The sequence below is a fragment of the Amborella trichopoda genome, chromosome 13 (genome assembly GCF_054954075.1).
Source record: "Amborella trichopoda isolate Santa Cruz 75 chromosome 13, AtrichopodaSantaCruz75HAP2 v2.0, whole genome shotgun sequence".
Taxonomy (NCBI): domain Eukaryota; kingdom Viridiplantae; phylum Streptophyta; class Magnoliopsida; order Amborellales; family Amborellaceae; genus Amborella; species Amborella trichopoda.
The window spans coordinates 46,433,164-46,453,360 of record NC_142348.1 but is presented as its reverse complement, the minus strand read 5'-3'; the positions used below and the strand labels follow the sequence as shown (position 1 = coordinate 46,453,360).

The following is a 20,197-nucleotide window of genomic DNA, read 5'->3' as shown; positions in this document are numbered from 1 at the left end:
ACAAAAGTCTGTCAAAACCTAAAAATGGGCAACCTGGTACACTACTATTTTATAGGAAATGTCCAAAGTCCTCAATGCGGTCTAGATAATATATTACAAGATATATTATTTTTAAGATTTCGAATATTTTTTGTCCTCATAACCAAATATATCGAGGTCGGGATGATCAATCAAAAAACTTTTAGGTGAGGTTTGTGCAAGGTGTCCACCTTACAGTATTGAAGTGAGGCACACCTTAAATCTATATTGAAAGATGCAGTTACGATATTGGAAATCTTTATTATAGTTTGAAAGTCTATTATCGTTCCCCATTAAAAAAAGAAAAAGAAAAAAAAAAAAAGTCTGTTATCATTCCTACTTATAAAATTTAGAGATCTAAAAATGATGCAAATCAAGCAGAAATATCAATAATTTAAAATTTTGAAAATAGAATGTCCCAATAATGCATTGCAAAATGTACTATTTTCATGATTTGAAATTATTATTTTTTCACATCAATGCATGCAGATATATCAATAATTTAAAATTTTGAAAATAGAATGTTTCAATAATGCATTGCAAAATGTACTATTTTTGTAATTTGAAATTATTCCTTTTTCACATCAATGCATCTAGAGGTTGAGATGGTTAATTTGAGGATTTTTTTTGTATTTAAAGTTTGAAACAACATTTTTCTATAGATTTTGAAAAGTTTAACACTTAATATAAGCAGTGTTTTTTCAAAGTCTTTCATCAACCAACCTTTTCTTATAGGTTATTGACTACCTGCACTTTTATAGAATAGGACCCGGTTTCTGCCTTTTCTTATAGGTTACTACCTGCACTTCTATAGAATAGGACCCGGTTTCTACGAGTTCATGTAAAAATTAATCACTTCTTAAAAATCTATTCTTGAGATGGGTTTTTGGACATAATTTTTAAAGGTATGTAATCTCTAACATGAAGATCATAAAAATTAAAAAATAAATACATTTTAAAATTTTAAATACAAGAGAAACACTTGAATGGTTAGTGTCAATTGTGTGTAGATGGATCACCTATTTCCATCCATTTTTAAGATGAATGCTTTATACCTTGGGAGCCGCAACGATGGAAATGCGCTCCCGGCCGCATGAAGCAATTTTCGTATAGAATAGGGTTATCCTAGATTCCCTGCAAAAATGACCTAACTGCCCTTAAACCTTGTGCTTGTCCTTTTTGGGCTTTTTTAAGAAATGACAAATCTGCCATTGTCAAAGGTTTTAGCTAACAAACTACAGTCCCCAGGGCATTGTACCCGTGCTTTCAGCCGATCTTTTAAAATGACCATGTTACCCTCCAAAAAAAAATCCTCGATTCTCGAAATTAAGCAAATATATACACGCGAAGTGTATAACGTGGTATTGTGAACTATCCTCCGTCATCATTGCCTAAGGACGGCAGAGATGAGCGGCTGCTGTTTCAGTATGACAGAAGCTCAAATCTTTGCCGTCCAATGAAGATTCTGGACGGCTGATGTCCAGTCCTCGGTCATCTATACACATCACGCGTATAGCAAGAGGGGAGGTTTCGCACAATTTACTAAATTGCCCGTCACAGCGCACGTGCGCCTCAAGCGCAACGCTCGGGTACCCCCGCCTCTTTCTCCCACTCTCTCTCTCTAGAATCTCATTCCCTCTCTAAATATTAAATCTCATCTCTCTCTAAATATATCTCTCTGAAATCTCATTCTCTCTAAACTCTCTCTCTAAAATATCATTCTCTCTCTCTCTCTCATATTTATCCCTTTATTGTTCTCGCAGGCAAACAAATTCAACTTCATCCCTTTCCCCGCCTTCCATGTTAGAGAGCGTGCGTATACCCTTAAATGAGAGAGAGAGAGCAGGGTAGAGAGAGAAGGGGAAGAGAGCTAGAGAGAGAGAGGCCTAGAGAGAGAAAGAGATGCCACTTTTAGGCCATTGTTGGATGAACTGCACCTTTGAGTGAATAATCCATTGGAGATTTTTAGAGAGAGAAAATGGTTTCAGACTCAGAGTTGGTCGAGAGGCTCAAAGAATTCTTGAGCACAGCTGACCTCAACACCACAACCAACTCCACTGTTCGCAAACATCTCGAGAATGAGTTTGGAGTTGATCTTTCTGAGAAAAAAGCATTTATCAGAGACCAAATAAACCTATATTTTGACAGTTTAGAGGGCAATGAGGAGACCAAAGAGGAAGGAAGAGATCCCTCTGAATCAGAAGGTGAAGAGGATAGAGCGGTGGAAGAAGAGGAGGAGAAAGGAAAGGGCAGTAAAAGACGGTAACTTATTTTATTTATTTTTCCTTGTCCTGGATTAGTTTGTGTTGGTTTTTCTGTATTTTGTTTTTGTTATTTAATTCTTAAATTTTATTTGAAATCAGCGATTGGTTTTTTTTTGTGTAATTTGTTTCATTTTATCTGGGATAGGAGAGGACACGTTTTTTATCCAATTTAATGTTGGTTTTCTAGTCCCTCGTTGAAAGTGGGTTTTGTTTTACTGATTTTTATTTGTTTCCTCTGTGTTATTTGTCTCGTTTCGAATGGGAAATATTTTTTCAGGCTCTTCTCCTTCATTTTCATTTGACATTATGAATGTTTTTTCTTTCTTTCTTTCTTTAGTCCACTTCATTTCAGTTTTAGAAGTAGGTCCTGTTTCATTATCTCCGGGTTCCTTTTGTTTCTCTCATTTTCTTGGTAATCATAAATGTTTGTTTGTTTGTTTTTTTTTTATTTGCTGTCTTTGTTTTGCCTTTTTTGTGATTCTGAAGGCTTGATGAATCTTTAGTGTTTCAGATTTCTCATCACGTTTAAGTTCATCATTCATGCAAGGTTGTAGGTAAATTCTTGTCCTTTAGGTCGAAGGAAATATTTGCCTCATAAATTTGGGCAGAAAACAAGATTGGAGTAGTCAACTCGGAACTATAAGATGCATGATAAGATGTTTTTTTGTAGGTAAATTCTTGTCCTTTTAGGTCGAAGGAAATATTTGCCTCATAAATTTGGGCAGAAAACAAGATAGGGGTAATGAACTCGGAACTATAAGATGCATGATAAGATGTTTTGCCTTTTCATTTCAGTTTTTGATGGAGTTTGATATCGTGGATTTGGAGATGTATTTCATCAATTAGTTTCTTGTGCCAATCTTTGGGTGTGCAGAAAGATACTAAAAGGAACTTCGAGGGTCTTAAGCATGGGAATCCCCTTTTAGCAAACATCCATGTTTTGATCACCACTATATGAGTGGTTAGGTGCACTATTGGAAGAATTGGGTTGGGTTAGAGGCTTTTAGGTTGGTAGGAATTGGTACCAAATAATGCGCCTGTACAATATTTATGATTTGGTGATGTTTCATGGTGCCTTGTTTCGCTGGTGCATGTTGTGTTAGCATCTCACACATGAATTTTTAGCAGTGTTGATGAGCATTTTAGTGGCGTGGACGAAGTTTTAGTGATATTGATGAGTTTTTAGTGGTGTTGATTAGTTGGTCAATTTGAACAATTTTTTGTGTGCACCATAAGTATAAGGTGTTGGGCATTACGAGACATCATTGTCTAGGACATTGGAACTTATAGCCTCATTGAGGGTATGGCCTCAAATAGAGCATAATGGCGGATCAGGATTCGTGTAGCCGACCCCAATTAATTGGAAAAAGGCTATGATGATGATAGCGATTGTCTTGGACATTGGAATCAATATAATATTTCTCACCTTATATTCGTGACTGCAAGAATGTCTTGGATGCCTTGGAATCACCAATGTGAGATTTTAATGTACTGGACCATGATGGATTGAAAGTTTGTAAAGTTTAAACTACTTTCATATGGGTTTTCTGTTCCTTATATACTCAAAGAAGACTAGCATGTTGATATTTCTGTCTTCACTTTCTAAGATCCTGATATTGGTCCTTATTGCTTTTCATAGGTGCATTAATGTTCTCTTTGCTGTTGTCTTGCAGGCGGTTTGGTATTGATATGCTTTGGTTTGTGGGGATTTGGATGCCCAATGCCCTGTCTGAGAATGTTTAAGGTTATGGTTATGGTTATGACCAATTAGGCTTTAGAGAATAATGGCCTGTGGCCATTTTGATATTTAGGTTGCATTGAAATGACAATCCTATAAAACATGAGAGTAGTAAGTGGAATATGAATTGTGTACTTGTGGGTCATATGTAGAAGTCTTAGTTTTCCTCTGTTTGGTGTTAGAAGTGGTTATGTAATATTTTCATGATCAAGAGAAAAAGAAGTTGGAACTGTGTGCATGACTTTGGCTGGGGGAATTTTGTCAAGATATTTGGTCTGCAGACCAATCACCTACTTCGATCTCTATAAACTTTTGGCTTGTTAGGTTAAGATCAATGAATGCTTTGTCAACATTTATTCAGAAAAAAAGAGAAAGATCAACGAACGTTCTGAATGCTTTATTGAGTAAAATAGAATGTCAGCCTATCCTTCTCAATGATAAGGGTCACTACCTCAAGTGATTGCTTTTTTGTAATACCCCTGGTGAGTTAATCCAATGGTTTTGCAGATATTTGAGCATTTAAAATAGGTGTAGGAACTACGAAACTGTTTCACTGGTTGATTGCTGTACCAAATTTATTGGCTGATTTGAGCATATTGGCCATTTGGAGTGGAAACAATTGTTTGTAGTCTCCATTTAATGTGTTGTTGTGTTATATCCTTTGATCTTTGTAAATCTCTTCTCTTTTTGATACAAACATATAACATTGTCCTGGAAGCGGACCCTTCTTCGTCTAAATTCTCGCTTTGTGAGTTGGTTTTTCTCCCTCATTTCCGGTTGATGAATTGGTTTGATGTGCAACAAATGATATTTATTACTCGATCTGTTTTATGCATTACATTGAGGCATAGCTTATTAAACCAATTAAATGCTTTGATGGATGACAAACAGAACCGCATGAAGTTTTTAATCACGTGTAGTTATGCCTCTTTGTGTGCCTCCTGGTGGATTCTGTCAGCTGATCATTCTGTGGTGGATAACATTGTTTAGAGGGTTAGACCTTTGTGCTTTTCAAAACCACTATAGTCGTATGGATGTTTCTCAGCTACCTTGTACTGATCTTTTGGGAATCTGTTCCTAAACAGTCCCTACAGTTCTTTAAGATCACTGGTTGTTATAAAAATACTATAGGTTAAGTTTCAATCTCCAACTAAAAACATTTAGCCGATTTTCTAAACAATTTCATAGAATGTGAGCTTCAAAAATGTCCATGCATATGGATTTCAACTTAGTTATAGATGGGAGTAACAATGCCATAGGCATACTATGAATTGCAATTTGCATAATAGCTCTACAGCTATGCAATACTATGGTCAATGGCATCAACCTGGCCCTTGTATATCGCATAAAGAAAATTTGTGATGAATAAGGTTAGTTTCCTTGAATCTTTTTATTTATGAAATCCTGAATTTTTATAGGGTTCTTCCCTTACAGAATGAGCAAAGATAAGAAGAGAACTGGCGGAGGTGGATTTTCAAAACCATGTGGTCTTTCTCCAGAGCTTCAAGCATTCATGGGTGTCTCTGTGTTACCCCGAACTGAGGTAGAACTCAGAAAGGGTAGAATCTGTCTTCCAATGTCACTAGCTAGTTTGCTAATCAAAGGTTTTATCTTATGGCCTGATTTCTTCATTTACGATCATTACTTTTATATACTTCATTGTTATCCCTTTTATTTTATTTTTATAGGTTGTCAAGAGAATTTGGGCACATATTCGTGAACACAATTTGCAAGACCCGGCAAACAAGCGGAATATTATTTGTGATGAACAATTACGTTCTCTATTTGATGTTGATTCTATTGGCATGTTTCAAATGAACAAGGTTCTATCAAAACATATACTCCCGTTAGCTACAGAAAATGGTATGCGCATTTACATCTCTCAATTCATATATTTGAACCACTTTTTCTTGTTTGGCAGTTTTTGTGTTTTAATCTCTTGATTATTTAATCAAAGATGCTTGTGTCCATAGTACCTGTACTCATTATTGTTTGAAACTTGACTAGGTTTGCAACTAACTTAGTTGACTTGGTTTAACCGTGTGCCAATCATTTAGACCAAAGATGAATCTCAGCTGAGCCTTAAAATATTTTTTAGTTTCTAAACTCTATAATCCTTATTTTTTCGCTTTTGTTAAGGACTGCCCAAGTTGACTTGGGATTTGGCAAGTCGACTTAGCTCGGGAATTGTGATCATTGTTCAAGGCTTGCACGGGGCTTGCTACTTCAATGCCCTTTCCTTAGAGAGCTTCCTGTTTACAAAAATCCCTTTGAAGCTAGTGCTTTGATGTTGCGAAATGCCTCCAACTATGACCTGGCATACAATAAAAACAGTAGTTGGCACATCTGTAATTGGCAGGAGATATTTGTCAGAGGATTGTTCTACTTATTCTACTTAAATATGGATCTTTATCTAGCAACTTTAAGTCAGCTTCATAACCCTTGGCTATATAGGATATATCTAAAGCATGTGATAGGGATTAGGGGTTGTGATATCCTGTCTGGGCTCTCAAGAGCTGCGATTTTCCAGACTAGAAAAATTCATTTACTAGCAACTATTTCAATGGTTGTGGCCAAGCTTGGGTAAGCCCCTAATTTCATGATGGTTAATTGGTGATACTTAGTTAGGTCTGTTAATGCGCTAGAGCAACACCTTACTTTACCTTGGTCCTATTGGCTTGTTGGGATCTATTAAGCAGCTGGCTGGATCCATCTAGTGAGTTGCACAACTGACTAGTAGAGAAGATTAAAAGGTGGCTGATGATGTGGCCCAAGGTGGTTAGTAGTCTAATAGCTTTGAGTTATGGATCATATATCTAACAGTTTGTATCCATGAACTTATTCAAGAAATTACATGTGTCTTTCTGTTTCATGCTATGAGCCTTATTCATTCAGCTTTAGCTTGGCTTTTCTGAGATTTAAAGGTTAGTATGTTGTTGAGGTGTTGTTGATTATCATATTGGGATCCATATTTTTTGACAGCTTGCTTTGAGGTGGTGGGTTATTTATATTGTATTTGAGACAAGCTTGGGTTTCACCTTTCCCGTATATGTGTGCCTTCCATGTATCGCTCCCTATATGGTTCAGTTATATTATTAATCACAAGGAGACTTGTGGAACTCTATTGATCTCATTGTAACCGGATATGTATGATCAAAATGCGAATATAATAACATGGATTCTTAGTTCAGACTGAGGGATCTCATTCAACAAAACCAAGGAGCGATTGAACACATCAAGATACTCATTAAGCCCAATAATCCACAAAACTCCGTCCTTTATCAGGGCGACATCTGACATTTGCCTACCATTTAAATTCCTTATGAGAAGGATGTGATATAGCCCAATTTTATTCTAAGCATATGGGGAAGTACCTAAGCTAGGATCTGAAACAAGTTACACCCGAACTAATGGGCCTAAGGTCATTTATGTCTTTTGCCCATTTAACATTAAGAATCAAGTTAATAAAGTTAGTAGTCAGAGATACAATAGTTTTTCTTCTCCCCTGTAGCTCAGGTAAAAACTCGAGGGGATCTCATTTGACTGACTTCTGAAAGTATTGTGAGAAAGGAATGATTTATTTGTTGGGTTCCCTGGGACCTTATCCCTACCCTGTATAAATGCTTTCATCTTGTCCTCCACAAACCTACATTCCAAGCTTCCAGCACAATAGAGGCTGTCTAATATGGCATCTAATTGCTTTAGAGATGCATATATCTCTCAGCAATCTGCACATGGACATACACATCTCCAGCATAGTCATTCATAACCCATGGCTCTTCTTGATGGGCTTTCATCCTCACCAGATTGAGTTCACAATTCTTCTCCTAGCATCAGCTCCTTTTTCAGAAGAACTTGGCACTCCTGTTTGCTTTTAACTCACAATTTCTGCCACCTACTGATTTCTTTTGTTTGAAGATGTTCTCTTGGCATTTGTTCAGGCCAAAATGTTTACCTTTTCAAAGCGAATCTGTTCCTCCTTAATTTTAATTTTCCCATTACAGTTTTGCCCACTCTAAAAGGTGTCATCTACGGGCCCTATGCTCATTCCACCTCCCTGTGAGTTTTTTTTGGGTAAATACCACCCTGTCAGTTATATAAATACATTTAGATTATCCTCTACATCTTTCTTTTTGCAACTATTTTCTATTGTATAAAGTAAGGTCGTACAAGATATCAAAAAATAGGCTGCCCACAACTTTGAAGCTCTATACAAAAACCACTGAGAAGGTGGTAGGGGTAAAAAAAATTATATACAGCCATACAATTACAAAACAAAGGAACCAAAAACCAAAAACTGGAGATCTCTAAGCTCCTGCCAGTGATGCCCCTTCCCTGGCGAGAGCGTCAGCCATGTGGTTCACCTCTCGCTAGATATCCATCCATGAGATGGGAATATGCCTGCAAATGTCAAAAATTTCGTCACAAACAAGAGCTAGTCCCCAAAGGGGCGTGGTCTCCCCTGAGGTCCATACTCCATAGGATGACATTCCTAGAGTCTCCTTCCACAACTAGGTCAGTGCTCCAAAGTGGATTGAAGTTTTTGAGGCCTTCCAAGAGGGCGAGGGCTTCTGTTATAGTGGAATTGGCTCGACCAATGCATTTGGCGAAGGCGAATAGGGAAAGGCCATCGTGGTTTCTGATGATACTCCTAATGATGGTTGTTCCTAAATTGCCAAGCGAGCAACCATCAAAATTGAGTTGGGTTTTACCCAGTTCTGGAGGTCTCCACAGGGACGCTTGAGGTATACGACTAGGCCTAAGAGAGAGCAGTGCCTGCCAGTGGAGATGGAAGTCCGAGGCTGATAGGTGTTTGAAGCAACTGTGGTTTATGGTCCAAAAGATAACCGTGGATTTGATGCTGTCCCTCAGGGCATGCAGGGGGATTATGTGGCCCTGGAAGATGCGGTTGTTGCACTCTATTCATATTGCCCACAAAGTAGCCGCTTCTGAGGCCTTTCAAAGCATAATGCCTAATTTGGCTTAGGGGATATACTTTGTATATTCAAACAAATGGGGGATAGACCTAGGGGTTACCCAATACCAGTTGAACAGTTGAAGTAGGTCTTCCCACAGTTTGCTGACTAGGCTACTGTGGATGAAGAGGTGTGAATTTGTTTCCTTGTCAGCTGTGCACATCACGCAGCGGCTGGGAATGATCATTCCCTTCTTTGCAGTTGGTCGATCGTCAAGACCCGCTGCAAGAGGGCTATCCAGTTGAAAGATTTTGGGGGGGATGAAGATAACCATTCTTTCGTGACAATAGGAGGGAAGGTGGGGGAAGTTGGATGTGAATGGAGTTTGCGGTAAAAGGAGGAAACTGAGAATGTGCCGAACACAGTTAGAGACCAGATAATTTTATCCTCACCTTGAGGAGAGAGGTAGACTGAGTGAAGGAGGGCAGAGAGTTCAAGGAATGTTGTGAGCTCTCCATCACAGAGATGTCTTTTGAAGTTTGGATTCTAGGAGCGAGTGGTGCCCACCACTTCCAAGAGTCCGCAATTGAGGCAATGGTGTCTCTGGCTAGGAGGAAAAGATTAGGAAAGTAATCCCTCAGGGGGGTATGGCCAATCCAAAGATCGGACTAGAAGTTAATTCTATTGCTGATACTTGGGCGGAAGCGGATGTTGGCTCAGAAGTGGTGGAAACAATGCGATATGGATCTCCAAGCGCTAGAGGGTGAGTTGATGGCAACCCTGTGGGGCAACCCGAGAGATTGGTCAAGACGATATTTGTGATGGAGCACAAGTTGCCACAGATGGCCCTTCTGGGTGGCCAAATGTCACCACCATTTGCCCAACACAGCCAAATTGTTCTTTTCGAGTGTGTGGATCCGTAGCCCGCCTTGGGATTTAGGCTTGCACACTGTGGCCCATGAGATGAGGTGGTACTTTCTGAATTCCCCATCTCCGGACCACAGGAAGTTACGCATGACTTGCTCCAAGCGAGCAGCTATTGAGGCAGGCACATAGAAGATGGGGATGTTGGAGAGGTGGCCTTAATAAGGGTGACTCTACCTATGGGGGATAGGAATGTCCCATTCCAAGTAGCGAATTTGCGATTGAATTTGTCAGTAATGTGGCCCCATTGCTTATGTTTAGGCTTGCCATGGCAGAAAGGGAGGCCAAAGTAAGTTGATGGCAGGGTAGCTATTGCACAGCCCCACCTATCAACTAGGTCTTGGGTGGCCTGTGGTTCAAAGGCAATGCCGATGATTTTGGATTTGGCCATGGTCACCCTAAAGCCAGTGGCTAACTCAAAGCACTTGAGGAAAAGGAGTGAGTTGACCTGCTGCTTGGAGGCATCACAAAAGAGCAGGGTGTCGTTGGTGTATTGCAGGTGCAAAATCACGGGGCCTCCATTGCTGATATTGAAACTCTCCAGGAGGTTGCGATGGTACATTCTGGCCATTGGCCTGCTGAAAACCTCGGCCACAATGGTGAAGAGAAAGGGAGTCCCCTTAGCGGAGGCCCCTTGAGGAGTGGAAGAAGCTTTTGGGAGATCCACTTATAAGGATGGAAAATAAGGGGTTGGGGATGCAACTGTGAATCCATTTTCACCAGTGACTACCGAAGCCCATGCGGGAAAGGGTTTCATCCAAGACAACCAAATCAATGTGGTCGTAGCCTTTTCCCAGTCCAGCTTTATTAGGAGGTATGGGGTTTTGGATATGGTTCTAGAGTGTATGCACTCATGTGCAACAAGGGCTTCATCTAGTATTTGGCAGTCTTTCACAAAGGCCCTTGGTGGGGAGAGATTACCCATCCAAGCACCTCCTTGATTCTAGAGGCTAGGACCTTAGCCAGAATTTTGTAAGAACTGTTTATCTGGCTAATAGGTCTGAAGTCCTTGAGTTCATCAGCCCCTTCCACTTTGGGGATGAGGGCAATGAAGGTGGCATTCATGCCGTTGTTAATCACACCTCTTTCATGGAACTCCTCAAAGAAAGAGAGTATGTCAGAGCGAAAGGGTTCCCAAAACTTTTTGTAAAGGGCTATCTGGAAGTCAACAAGACTCGGAGCACGGTCCTGCCTGAGCTCAGAGATAGCTTTGAGGATTTCATTTTCCAAGGATGGGCGTTCTTGCCAAAGGGCTTTGTCTGGAGGGATGGACTGGAAGGAAAGGTTAGCCATCTCGAGGTTGGGTTTTGGTGGAGACTTGAATAGTTGTATGAACTGTGAAGAAATCGACGATGGCTTTTTCCACCTGGGGGGTTGGTCAAGGACAACACCGTCAATTACTATCTGAGTAATGGTGTTATCTCTTCTCCTACAATTGGCGATCTTGTGGAAAAAGTGTTGAGCTCGTCACACTTGAGCCACTTAACCCTCGAGCGATGTGCTCAGTAAATATCTTCCTTCTTGAGGGTGTTTTGGTAGTCCAGTTTGAGCTAGGTCTTGAGAAAGAGTTTGTTCAGGTTGAGGGTCGAGACTATTCAATGGGATCCCAGTCATTGATGGCCAAAAGAAGAGGATTCTTTTTAGAGTGGAAGTTTCTCGGTAATTGCCTACTCCAAGACTTTAGGAAACCCTAGAGGAGCTGAAGTTTCCTTTGAAACCAATAGCTGGCTCACTCATGCACTTGGTTAGAGAGAGACAATCACCACGAGGATATCAGAAAGGGTAGGCTTGTCCCTTCAAGCCATGCCATTTCGAAACGGAAGGGTTTAGGCCCTCCCCCGGCCGGCTGGGTGTTTAGGAGTATGGGCTTGTGGTCTGAGGTAGGTTTGGGGAGGGTAGTGTAAGTCCTGGGGAAAGAAGAGCCCCACTCCGAGCTGATGAGTTAACGTCCAGTTTGGAGAGGGAGGGAGAGATTGAATGTTTGGACCAGGTGAAAACTGCTCCTTGGGGGGAATGTCTAAAAGTTCATTCCTGAAAATGAAGTATGAAAAGTCAAGCACGAATTGAGTGATTCTAGAGCTCGAATTCCTCTCTAACGATCACCTCGTGACATTAAAGTCTCTCTTTATGGACCAACGAGTGGGAGGGACGGCATCAAGCTTGTCCCAAAGAAGTCCTCTGTAAGAGTCCGAATTGGGGCTAGAAACCGCTGTGAACTTCCATGGGAGCCAGTCAGAAGTTATAGTAAGGGCAATGATCCAGCGAAGAAGCAATATCGGTGGATGTGAGGGCATGAGAGGTATGGTCCCAGATAACCCAAATGCCCCCTGAGGCTCTAGCGGCAGCTAGAGCCACCCATGGCATGGTCTGTGACCCTGAACCTGGCAAACTTCCCTAGGGGGGGGCATGTTGTAAGTTTCTACGAGAGTGAGGACAAAGGAGAATGCTTAGTATAGAAGGCACAAATAGAGTTGTGCTTAAGGGGGTCTCTCAATTCCTTAATATTCCACGTTAATAACTTCATGGTGAGGATATTCCACGTTAATAACTTCATGGTGAGGAGTGGGGGTTGGGGGCACATCTGGATGAGCGTTTTGGGGGGGGGGGGGGGGGGGGGGAGTTCTTTGGGCGTAGGAAGGAGCACATGATGAGGAAGGAGCAACAGTCTCGTAATTTACTCTAAATTGAAGATTGGAGAGCTGTCTTTTACCCTTCTTACTTACTTTAAATCTGGTTTGAGCGTCGGCTTTGAGGAAGGCATCAATGTCCACCGTCAAGCTGTCAAATTTGAAACCCTTGACCTTTAGAATCTCCTGGATGTTGCTCTAAGCCTTGTCCATTTCGTTGACAAAGCTAGAATCCACAGAGGGAGGGGAGGCCGAGTGGGACCCTGTGGTTGAACTGGTTTGGTGGGAGGGGAATGAGGGTGGTGCAGGGGGGCATCCCTATTGGGAGAGGAGGGGAGGAAAAGGTTGGGACATGACATTTAGGTTGGGAGAAGCAGGGGAGGGGTGGGGGCTAAGGTGAGGGGGAGTGGTGGGGGGACCAGAATGGCGTCCAAGGGAGGTGGATTGAAAAAGTGAGGGTTATGGAGGGGGGAGAATGCCAAGGGTGAGGGGTTGAGGGGGTTAAGGGTTTAGGTTGGAAAAAGATGGGTGGTTGTTGTACCAAGGGAGAAAGGGGAGAGGTGGGTTGGGATGGTGGGGGAGTGGAGTGAAGTAAGGTAGAGGGATAGAGGTAACATTTGGGAAGGGAGGGTGTGTGGACGGGGGAAGGAATGGGTGGTTGACAGGGGGAAGAGGGTATCCCTTGGGGATGGGGAGGGATTGAGGGAGGAAGAGAGGGAGGAAATCCGCGATGGGGTTTAGCGAATGGTCCAGCAGGAGTGGAGGCAATAGGTTAGGGGAGAGATGGGTTGCGAGAGGGGGGAAGGAGAGCCATGGGTGATGGTGGGAATGATGGTGTGGGGGTTGAGCAGGAGGGGAGGCAATATAGAACCAGAGGCGAAGGGAGAGAAGGTGGACGAAGAATGGGATGTTGTGGAGATTATAGGCCAAGATGGTGGCAGTGGTGACGCTAGGGGATGGGTCGTCGAGATAGGTGTGGATGAGCTATATTACTACCTAGTTTGAGAGAAAAGAGGTTTGCCAAGAATGAAATGGTGGAGAGGGCCATCGGTTGGATGGTAGGCTGCCAGGGGGGACAGTGTTGGTAGGTTCCCCTGAATGGGTTGCGGGATGGAGGCCTCGGGCAAGATGAGGGGCGAGGCTGAGCCGTTGAATGATGGTGTGACGCTTGGTACATGTGGCGGGTCCGCATGTGGGGAGGGCAGTTGAGAAGGGGAAGCAGGTGGAAAGGAGACAAGTGTTTTATCTATGAGGGAGTAACGTGGCAGGGGTGTTAGCATTTGAGGTCTAAAGTTGAGGGTGGTTGGGAGGGTGCAGAGTATGGGGACAAGTGATCACTAGAGGAGAGTAAGGGCAATAGGTGGCTAGTGGGGGGGAGAAGTGAAGATTAAGTGCCAGCTTGGGGGGGAGGTCAGGTGGCGAGTGGTCAATGGGGAATAGAGGGGGGGAAGTCCAAGGGGTAGAGATGCCGATGTCAGCCTGAGGCTGTTGCCTCGGTCGTGGGATGGTAGGGGGAGGTCTCTTGATGAGGATTAATGTGGACCCTCGGAAGATGGAATCTACGTTGTGCTTGGCATTTCTCCAGTGTCAAAGGTCCACCCATTTTGGTGCGCAGGAGGGTCAGGTTGGCCCGTCGGTTGGACTGGCCCTTGGAGGGAGGAGAGGCCATAATCCAAGAGATGTGCACACACTAAAATTCCCCTTCGATGTGTAACCACAATTTGAAGGGGATAGGTTGAGGGTTTAAGACCAGTCAACAGTTGAATGGAGTCCATGAGGAGGAATTCACAAGATCTCTAATGGATCGAAACGAAGTTGCCACCGAAGTCGCCGATGAGCTTGAAAGTGATGGGGTGGTAAACATGCAAAGGGATATTGGTTGCTCTAAGCGATATCCTCTACTTGTGGTAGGCTCCCGAGAGATTGGACCACAAAGCCAGGGACAGAGACGCTCCTTTGAAGGTGGGTGGTTGGAGATGAAGAGCTCTGTGGGCGGACGCCTCTGAGGGAATGCGGCCCCATTTCTCAATACCCCTGATATCATCTCTTCGTGAGTTGAAGTGGCCCACTATGGATGAGAGAGCTTTCTTCGTATGGAGCAAGATGTGTTGTCCTACCAAAGAGATGTGGTCTTGAGAGGTGTGATGTCCTTGAAGAGGTGGTAGATGCACGGGTGAAGCGGCATGTTTGAGAGGTTGAGGAAGAGGGCGGGCAGAGGGCGGAGGAGGCTGGGGGTAAGGGAGGAGGTTTTAAGCAAGTGGGCGTAGTTCTAGCAGAGAGGAGGGAAGGAAAGGGAGGGGCTTCGATGGATGGGGTGCCAAACATGATTCATAAGGGACCTAAATAATGTAGTGAAGAACTCACGAAAAGAAAGCAAAGAACCGAAAATTTTATTGACAATAATGGTAGAGGCTTATAAACCAAGCATCATAGTTCTCTAGTTAAACCAGGACTCTCAAATAGTATTCAACTCATAGTTGCTAGGATTAGGAGCAAGATCGGAATTTGGAATAGGGAATCAGTAAATGCTAGAATATCCCTATGGTTGGGAGTACCGTCCATACAATGCTTATGCTAGGGATCTGGATACTCAAATGTTAGGGATTGAGATCCCAACCTTTTGGGAATCTTGATCCCTACCTCAAAGAGCATGCCATACAATGCTTATGTCAGGGATCTGGATACCCAAATGTTAGGGATTGAAATGCCAACCTTTTGGGAATCTTGATTCCTATCTCAAAGAGCATGTATAGTCTAAGAATATATATACTTTTAAAAGTAGGGATCTCTTTATTTATAACCAATAAGCAATGCAACTATTTTGATAGTATGGTTGTTTTGCTAGCTGGCTATAAATAAAGAAAACCATGAGTTTGGTTCTTGTCTTGGTCTTGGGATCCTAACAATAGAAACCGGGATTCCTAACAGTGAGGATCGAGATCCCAAAATTTAATAAGCTAGATCCCGTAGAGTTCCCTTTCCCAGAGCGTCGGATCAAGATTGAAGAGCTAGATCATCACATTTATTGGGAGATCCCAATAACTATGATTCAACTCTACCCCTAAATCTTCTAGATGAACCTCATTTACAATAAAAAAACCTTAACTTAGAACTAAAGAAATTCTGGTTGAAATAGAAATCCTTCCTAAAATAAAATAAAATTCATTACAACACTTGTACTCGTGATGAAATAAACTCTAGCTACTGTTCCGAACAGCCCCTAAAATCCAAAAAAAAAAAAAAATCCCCATAGAGTTTAAAAAAACGTAAAAACTGCCAAAAGTACATCCCTAAAATTTAATAGAAAAGTAAAAAATATGAGGCATCATCATGCCTGCATCAGATCTCTTGGTTGAAGAAAACTTGTCCTCGAATTTTTTTTTTACATCAAAATTTTATAAAGAATAAAAAAAAGGAAAATCAATGATTGAGAGATGTCAAGGCTAAATATCAGAATTCCAACATTGAAATTGTGTTGCCATATTGGCCTCTTGGTTAGCTCCCCTAAGGATGTGCATAAAAATGACATCAGGGTGTCACAAATATCAAAGATCTCACCAAATATCATAGTCAACCTCAACCGAATAGAGGATTCTTATGGGTCCCTTTGATCGTATGACGTTGGGACAATCCTCTTCAAAACGCGCCTCGAGTTTTAAAGTGTGCCAATATGAATTCTTTATCAAAGCCACAAATTTCTTTGACCTTTTACTTCTTTTCTGGCACTAAGATTATTTGCAGTAGGAAGAAATCCTTAAGAAACAGATCACTAAGATTATTTGTGGTAGGAAGAAATCCTTAATGAACAGATCTTGATATGTGAGTTCAGAAATTGAGTCAAATATATCAAATTTAACTATCCCAGAACCCACATTGAAAATTGATATGAAAGTCTTAAACTAAAAAATTGGCTTTTTAGAAACTTCTTTTGAAGATATTGCCTACAAAACTGATGGATTGGGTTTAGACATTGTAGAACTCTGACTCCTAATTCCAACAAGTACCAATAATAGTGATTCTAAACCAGGAGTTATGCTATGTGGAAGGTACATTTTTAAGATCAGCTCATGTACCGCCTGAATCTTGGCTACTTCAAGTTATATGTCTCTATGCAAAAAACATATACTTCCTTTCTCTCTGTGGGACATGATTATTGGGTTAAGGATCCACCATGCTTCCTGCGCATCATTCTAATTCCAACATCTAGACCCGTAAAATTCTTTTCCTCAGCAACTTTAAGAACCTTAACCGAGCTTTCAAACCCATCAACCTCGTTTTCAACATACACCTTGCCGAACGCTTTGAATGCAAAGTCTGTACACATTGACTTCATACAAAATTCTTGCCAAAGACTTCCTCTAGAAAACCTAAGGTTTCCTGCTTCTCCTTGCCATGGCTATCATCGTCTTCACCTATTTTCTGTTCACCTCACCATCTATGGTTTCTTCATCATTTATGGTTTCACCTCACCATCTATGGTTTCTTCATCATTTTCAAGATCTAATCTCTCCCTACTATCTCTAGGAGAAAGGCTTCCAATTTCCTGAACCTATTCTGAAGGTTCTTCATCAAAAATAGATCACATACAAGATCACGTTTTTCATAATAGATTGAACCAACTATAGGATCAAAGACGGGTGACTTAAACTGGAAAATTGTAGGACATATCTGCAATCAAATTTTCCTCATACAACTCTGAGTCGAATATAGGATCTTCTTCTTCTTCCTCATCAAATATATGTTTCAATAGGCACTCATCATGAGCAAGATCTTCAGTCCACCCCTAGTTGTGACTAAAGCTTCATCCTTTCTATCATTATTGAAAGAACTCTCATATGTCAACTCAAATTTGTAGGATTCATGTCTGACTTTGTCTTGAACGACTAAACATCAATTAGAGCAGGTTGGATGCACCTTTTCCGTCATATCCTAGAACCTCCTTTGGGTTGAACACTTTCAACACATTTCACATGCTAGTTCCTTAGTTCTCCTTTCCAAATCATTAAATTCCTCTCATGCAACTTTGTCATCATTTTGACCACGAACTCGAGCAAACATGCAACAGATCTTAGGGCGCTTTGGGGATGGGGATTGCTCTGATACCAACTAATGCATTGGAGAATTTGGAGAAAGAACTCAAGTGACTTAAAATTTGATTGAAGATAGTGGTGGAAGCCAAGCTTCTTAGGTCTCTGATTCAACCAGGGCTTCCAAAACAATTGATATTCATCTCTACTTCTTATTCGTTTACATGAACCCCTATTATAATAAAAGACTCATTAATTAGACTTCGAGAAATCCTGATCTTAGTTGAAATAGAAGTCTTAATTAAAGCAAATTTTTAATGGCATTTTTACACGTGATTAAATTAATAATGCCACTAAGGAGTCGTCAACTTTTCCAAACATCCCCTGAAGTCCTAAAAACTAGAAAACCCTTAAATCCTTAAAAGCTTAAAAACTCTAGAATAAACCCTAAAAAAATCTTTAAAATATATGCTTAAAATTCAATAGGAAAAATTCAAACGAAGCGTCCTATCCTTGTGGACACTTGAGATTCAGCTCAATATTTTGGACCTAGATTAGACGATTTCTTCATCTTAGACCATAGATAGGACTCTTAAGCACCCAGAGGAGTCGTCCAATGTACTATAATACCCCCTGGATACCAGAAGCAGACTATACCGACACCTATACTTTCCATAAACTTCGCCCTAATAAAACTCAATCAATTGCACATCAAACCTATTCCACGTTATAGGGAATTGAAAGAGCTTTCCAATGGTCCAAGAATCACTCAATTCTGATATACGGTTTGAAAGTTATGCGTTAAGTTCTAAACAATATCTGAAATAAGCATCTAGTCCTCCATGGAAAATAATTTACTTAATTCCATATCAGTCCCTTACATGATTTGGAATCCTAGTTCCCACATCTTTTAATTCCTAAGATGCCTAGCCTCAAAACTCTATAAATAGTATTCTCTCTACCCATTAGAGCATTTAGACACTCTAAAAAACTCTTAGAATTCTACGAGTGGTCTCCAAGAAAGCTACAGGGGCTCCATAAAGAGAACCCCTAGAACTCTTGTGAGTTTTCTGGACTCTTTGAGAAGAGAGAAAATCCTAGATACCCTAGCTCTAGGACTAGAACCCTAGATATTGTAGCCCTAGGATCAGAAACCCTGGATCATCCCTAGGTCAAATCCTTAAGCCCTAGATCTGCCCTAGGTCAGACCTAAGCCCTAGATCAACCCTAGGTCAGCCAGCCCTAAGCCCTAGATTAAGACCCGAAACCTAGATTTAACCCAAGGGACTCTGAATCCAACCATAGAAACCCTTGATCCGATCCTCAAGAACCCTATATCAGTCCGTTCTCATATCAGTAACGGTCCACCACAATGTGTATGATGGTTATTCATTTGGATTTGATGTATCAGCCTGTACTTCTGGTACTTTCTTTCCTTTTACTTTCCTTTTTAATTATTTTATTTATTTTTTATTTTTTCCTATTATGTTCTTCCTTTGATTTCTTATTTGAGTTCCCTTTTGGTTAAATGTTTTAGAAAACTTAAGATCATTGCTTAGGTGGTGTGCTACGGGTAGTAGTAGCTATACTTTTGGTGGGATTCTTTCGTTAACCTTTTGAGTCATTTTATTCGTAATTTTATTTTCCTTCCTCAATTTCTTGTTTCTTAGAAATAGGTAACCCTCTCTACCATAGTTCCTGCAGCCTAGGACGATTAGGCGCAAAAATAAGTGGCAAATAGTTTCATGCTTGCCGTGAGGCTCATTGAGTTCTTTTTTTTTTTACTTTTTGTTTTTCAAACCTTCACCAGACTCGAGCAAAAGGACGCACACACCCCACATGCTTGCATGCGGGTCCAATATGGTAGCCACATACAACTACCGAACTAACCCAACTACCCTTCCCCCTACAGGTCACAGATGGGCCAACCTCCCACCTGCATGCAACCCAGAACTGGTCCATACATGGCTAGATCTAGGCTGCAAGCATGTCTAATCTATAGGTCATACACGACTTATTCTAGGACGCACGTGGCCTGATCTATGTTGTATGTTGCCTGATCAGGACCACATGCAGCATGTTCCAGTCTCGTGCAACATGCTTGCGACACATAGTCCACTCTCACACCTGTACGATCACTTTTGGACCCACCTGTAGGTGAATGGCCTCCACCCTGCCTCAAGTTTTGATTTTGTTCAGATTAGTTTCTCTTGCACCTGTTCAAATATTGTTCAGACCCTAACCAGCTGTTCAGGTTAGCTTTGTGGTAGTGACACATTATCCAGTCTTGGACCTTTCGATTACTACTACAAAGTTACACCCCTGCTAGCACCTTATTGGCCCGCCACTGCATCATGCATGTGTTCAGCTATTGCTTTATGCATTGATACTATTTTGTCTATTAATTCTGTCAGGTAGTTAAAAATGTCTCCAATAAGCTTTCCTACGGAGCACCCATATCCTTGCCATCCACACGCCCGAGTCCTGTACTCTTGAGTACCCTCCGCAATAATCCTCTTTTTAAGAGACCACCATTCACACTGCAACAGTTCAATCCAATGATGGTTATGAGCTCTATGATCATGAGTTATGTAAGTACTACCAAAACAACTATGTTTGGATGGCCAAGACCGTGCGATCCAGTCACCGAGATACTCTTGAAGAGCCAAGAATGCAGACTACT

General features: G+C 41.4%; 1 protein-coding gene across 2 annotated transcripts in view; it reads left to right on the top strand.

Moving 5' to 3' along the window:
• The first annotated feature begins 1,860 nt into the window (after positions 1-1,860).
• LOC18442678 (upstream activation factor subunit UAF30) overlaps positions 1,861-20,197 on the top strand; it is a 32,303-nt gene continuing 13,966 nt past the window's right edge. For both annotated transcript variants that reach the window (XR_966938.3, XM_011628134.3), the window contains exons 1-3: positions 1,861-2,280; positions 5,455-5,563; positions 5,709-5,883. Coding sequence is in view for 1 of the 2 variants with exons in the window: in XM_011628134.3 (XP_011626436.1) it covers positions 1,997-2,280; positions 5,455-5,563; positions 5,709-5,883 (568 nt within the window). In the remaining variant the exon portion in view is untranslated. The remainder of the gene's footprint in view (positions 2,281-5,454; positions 5,564-5,708; positions 5,884-20,197) is intronic.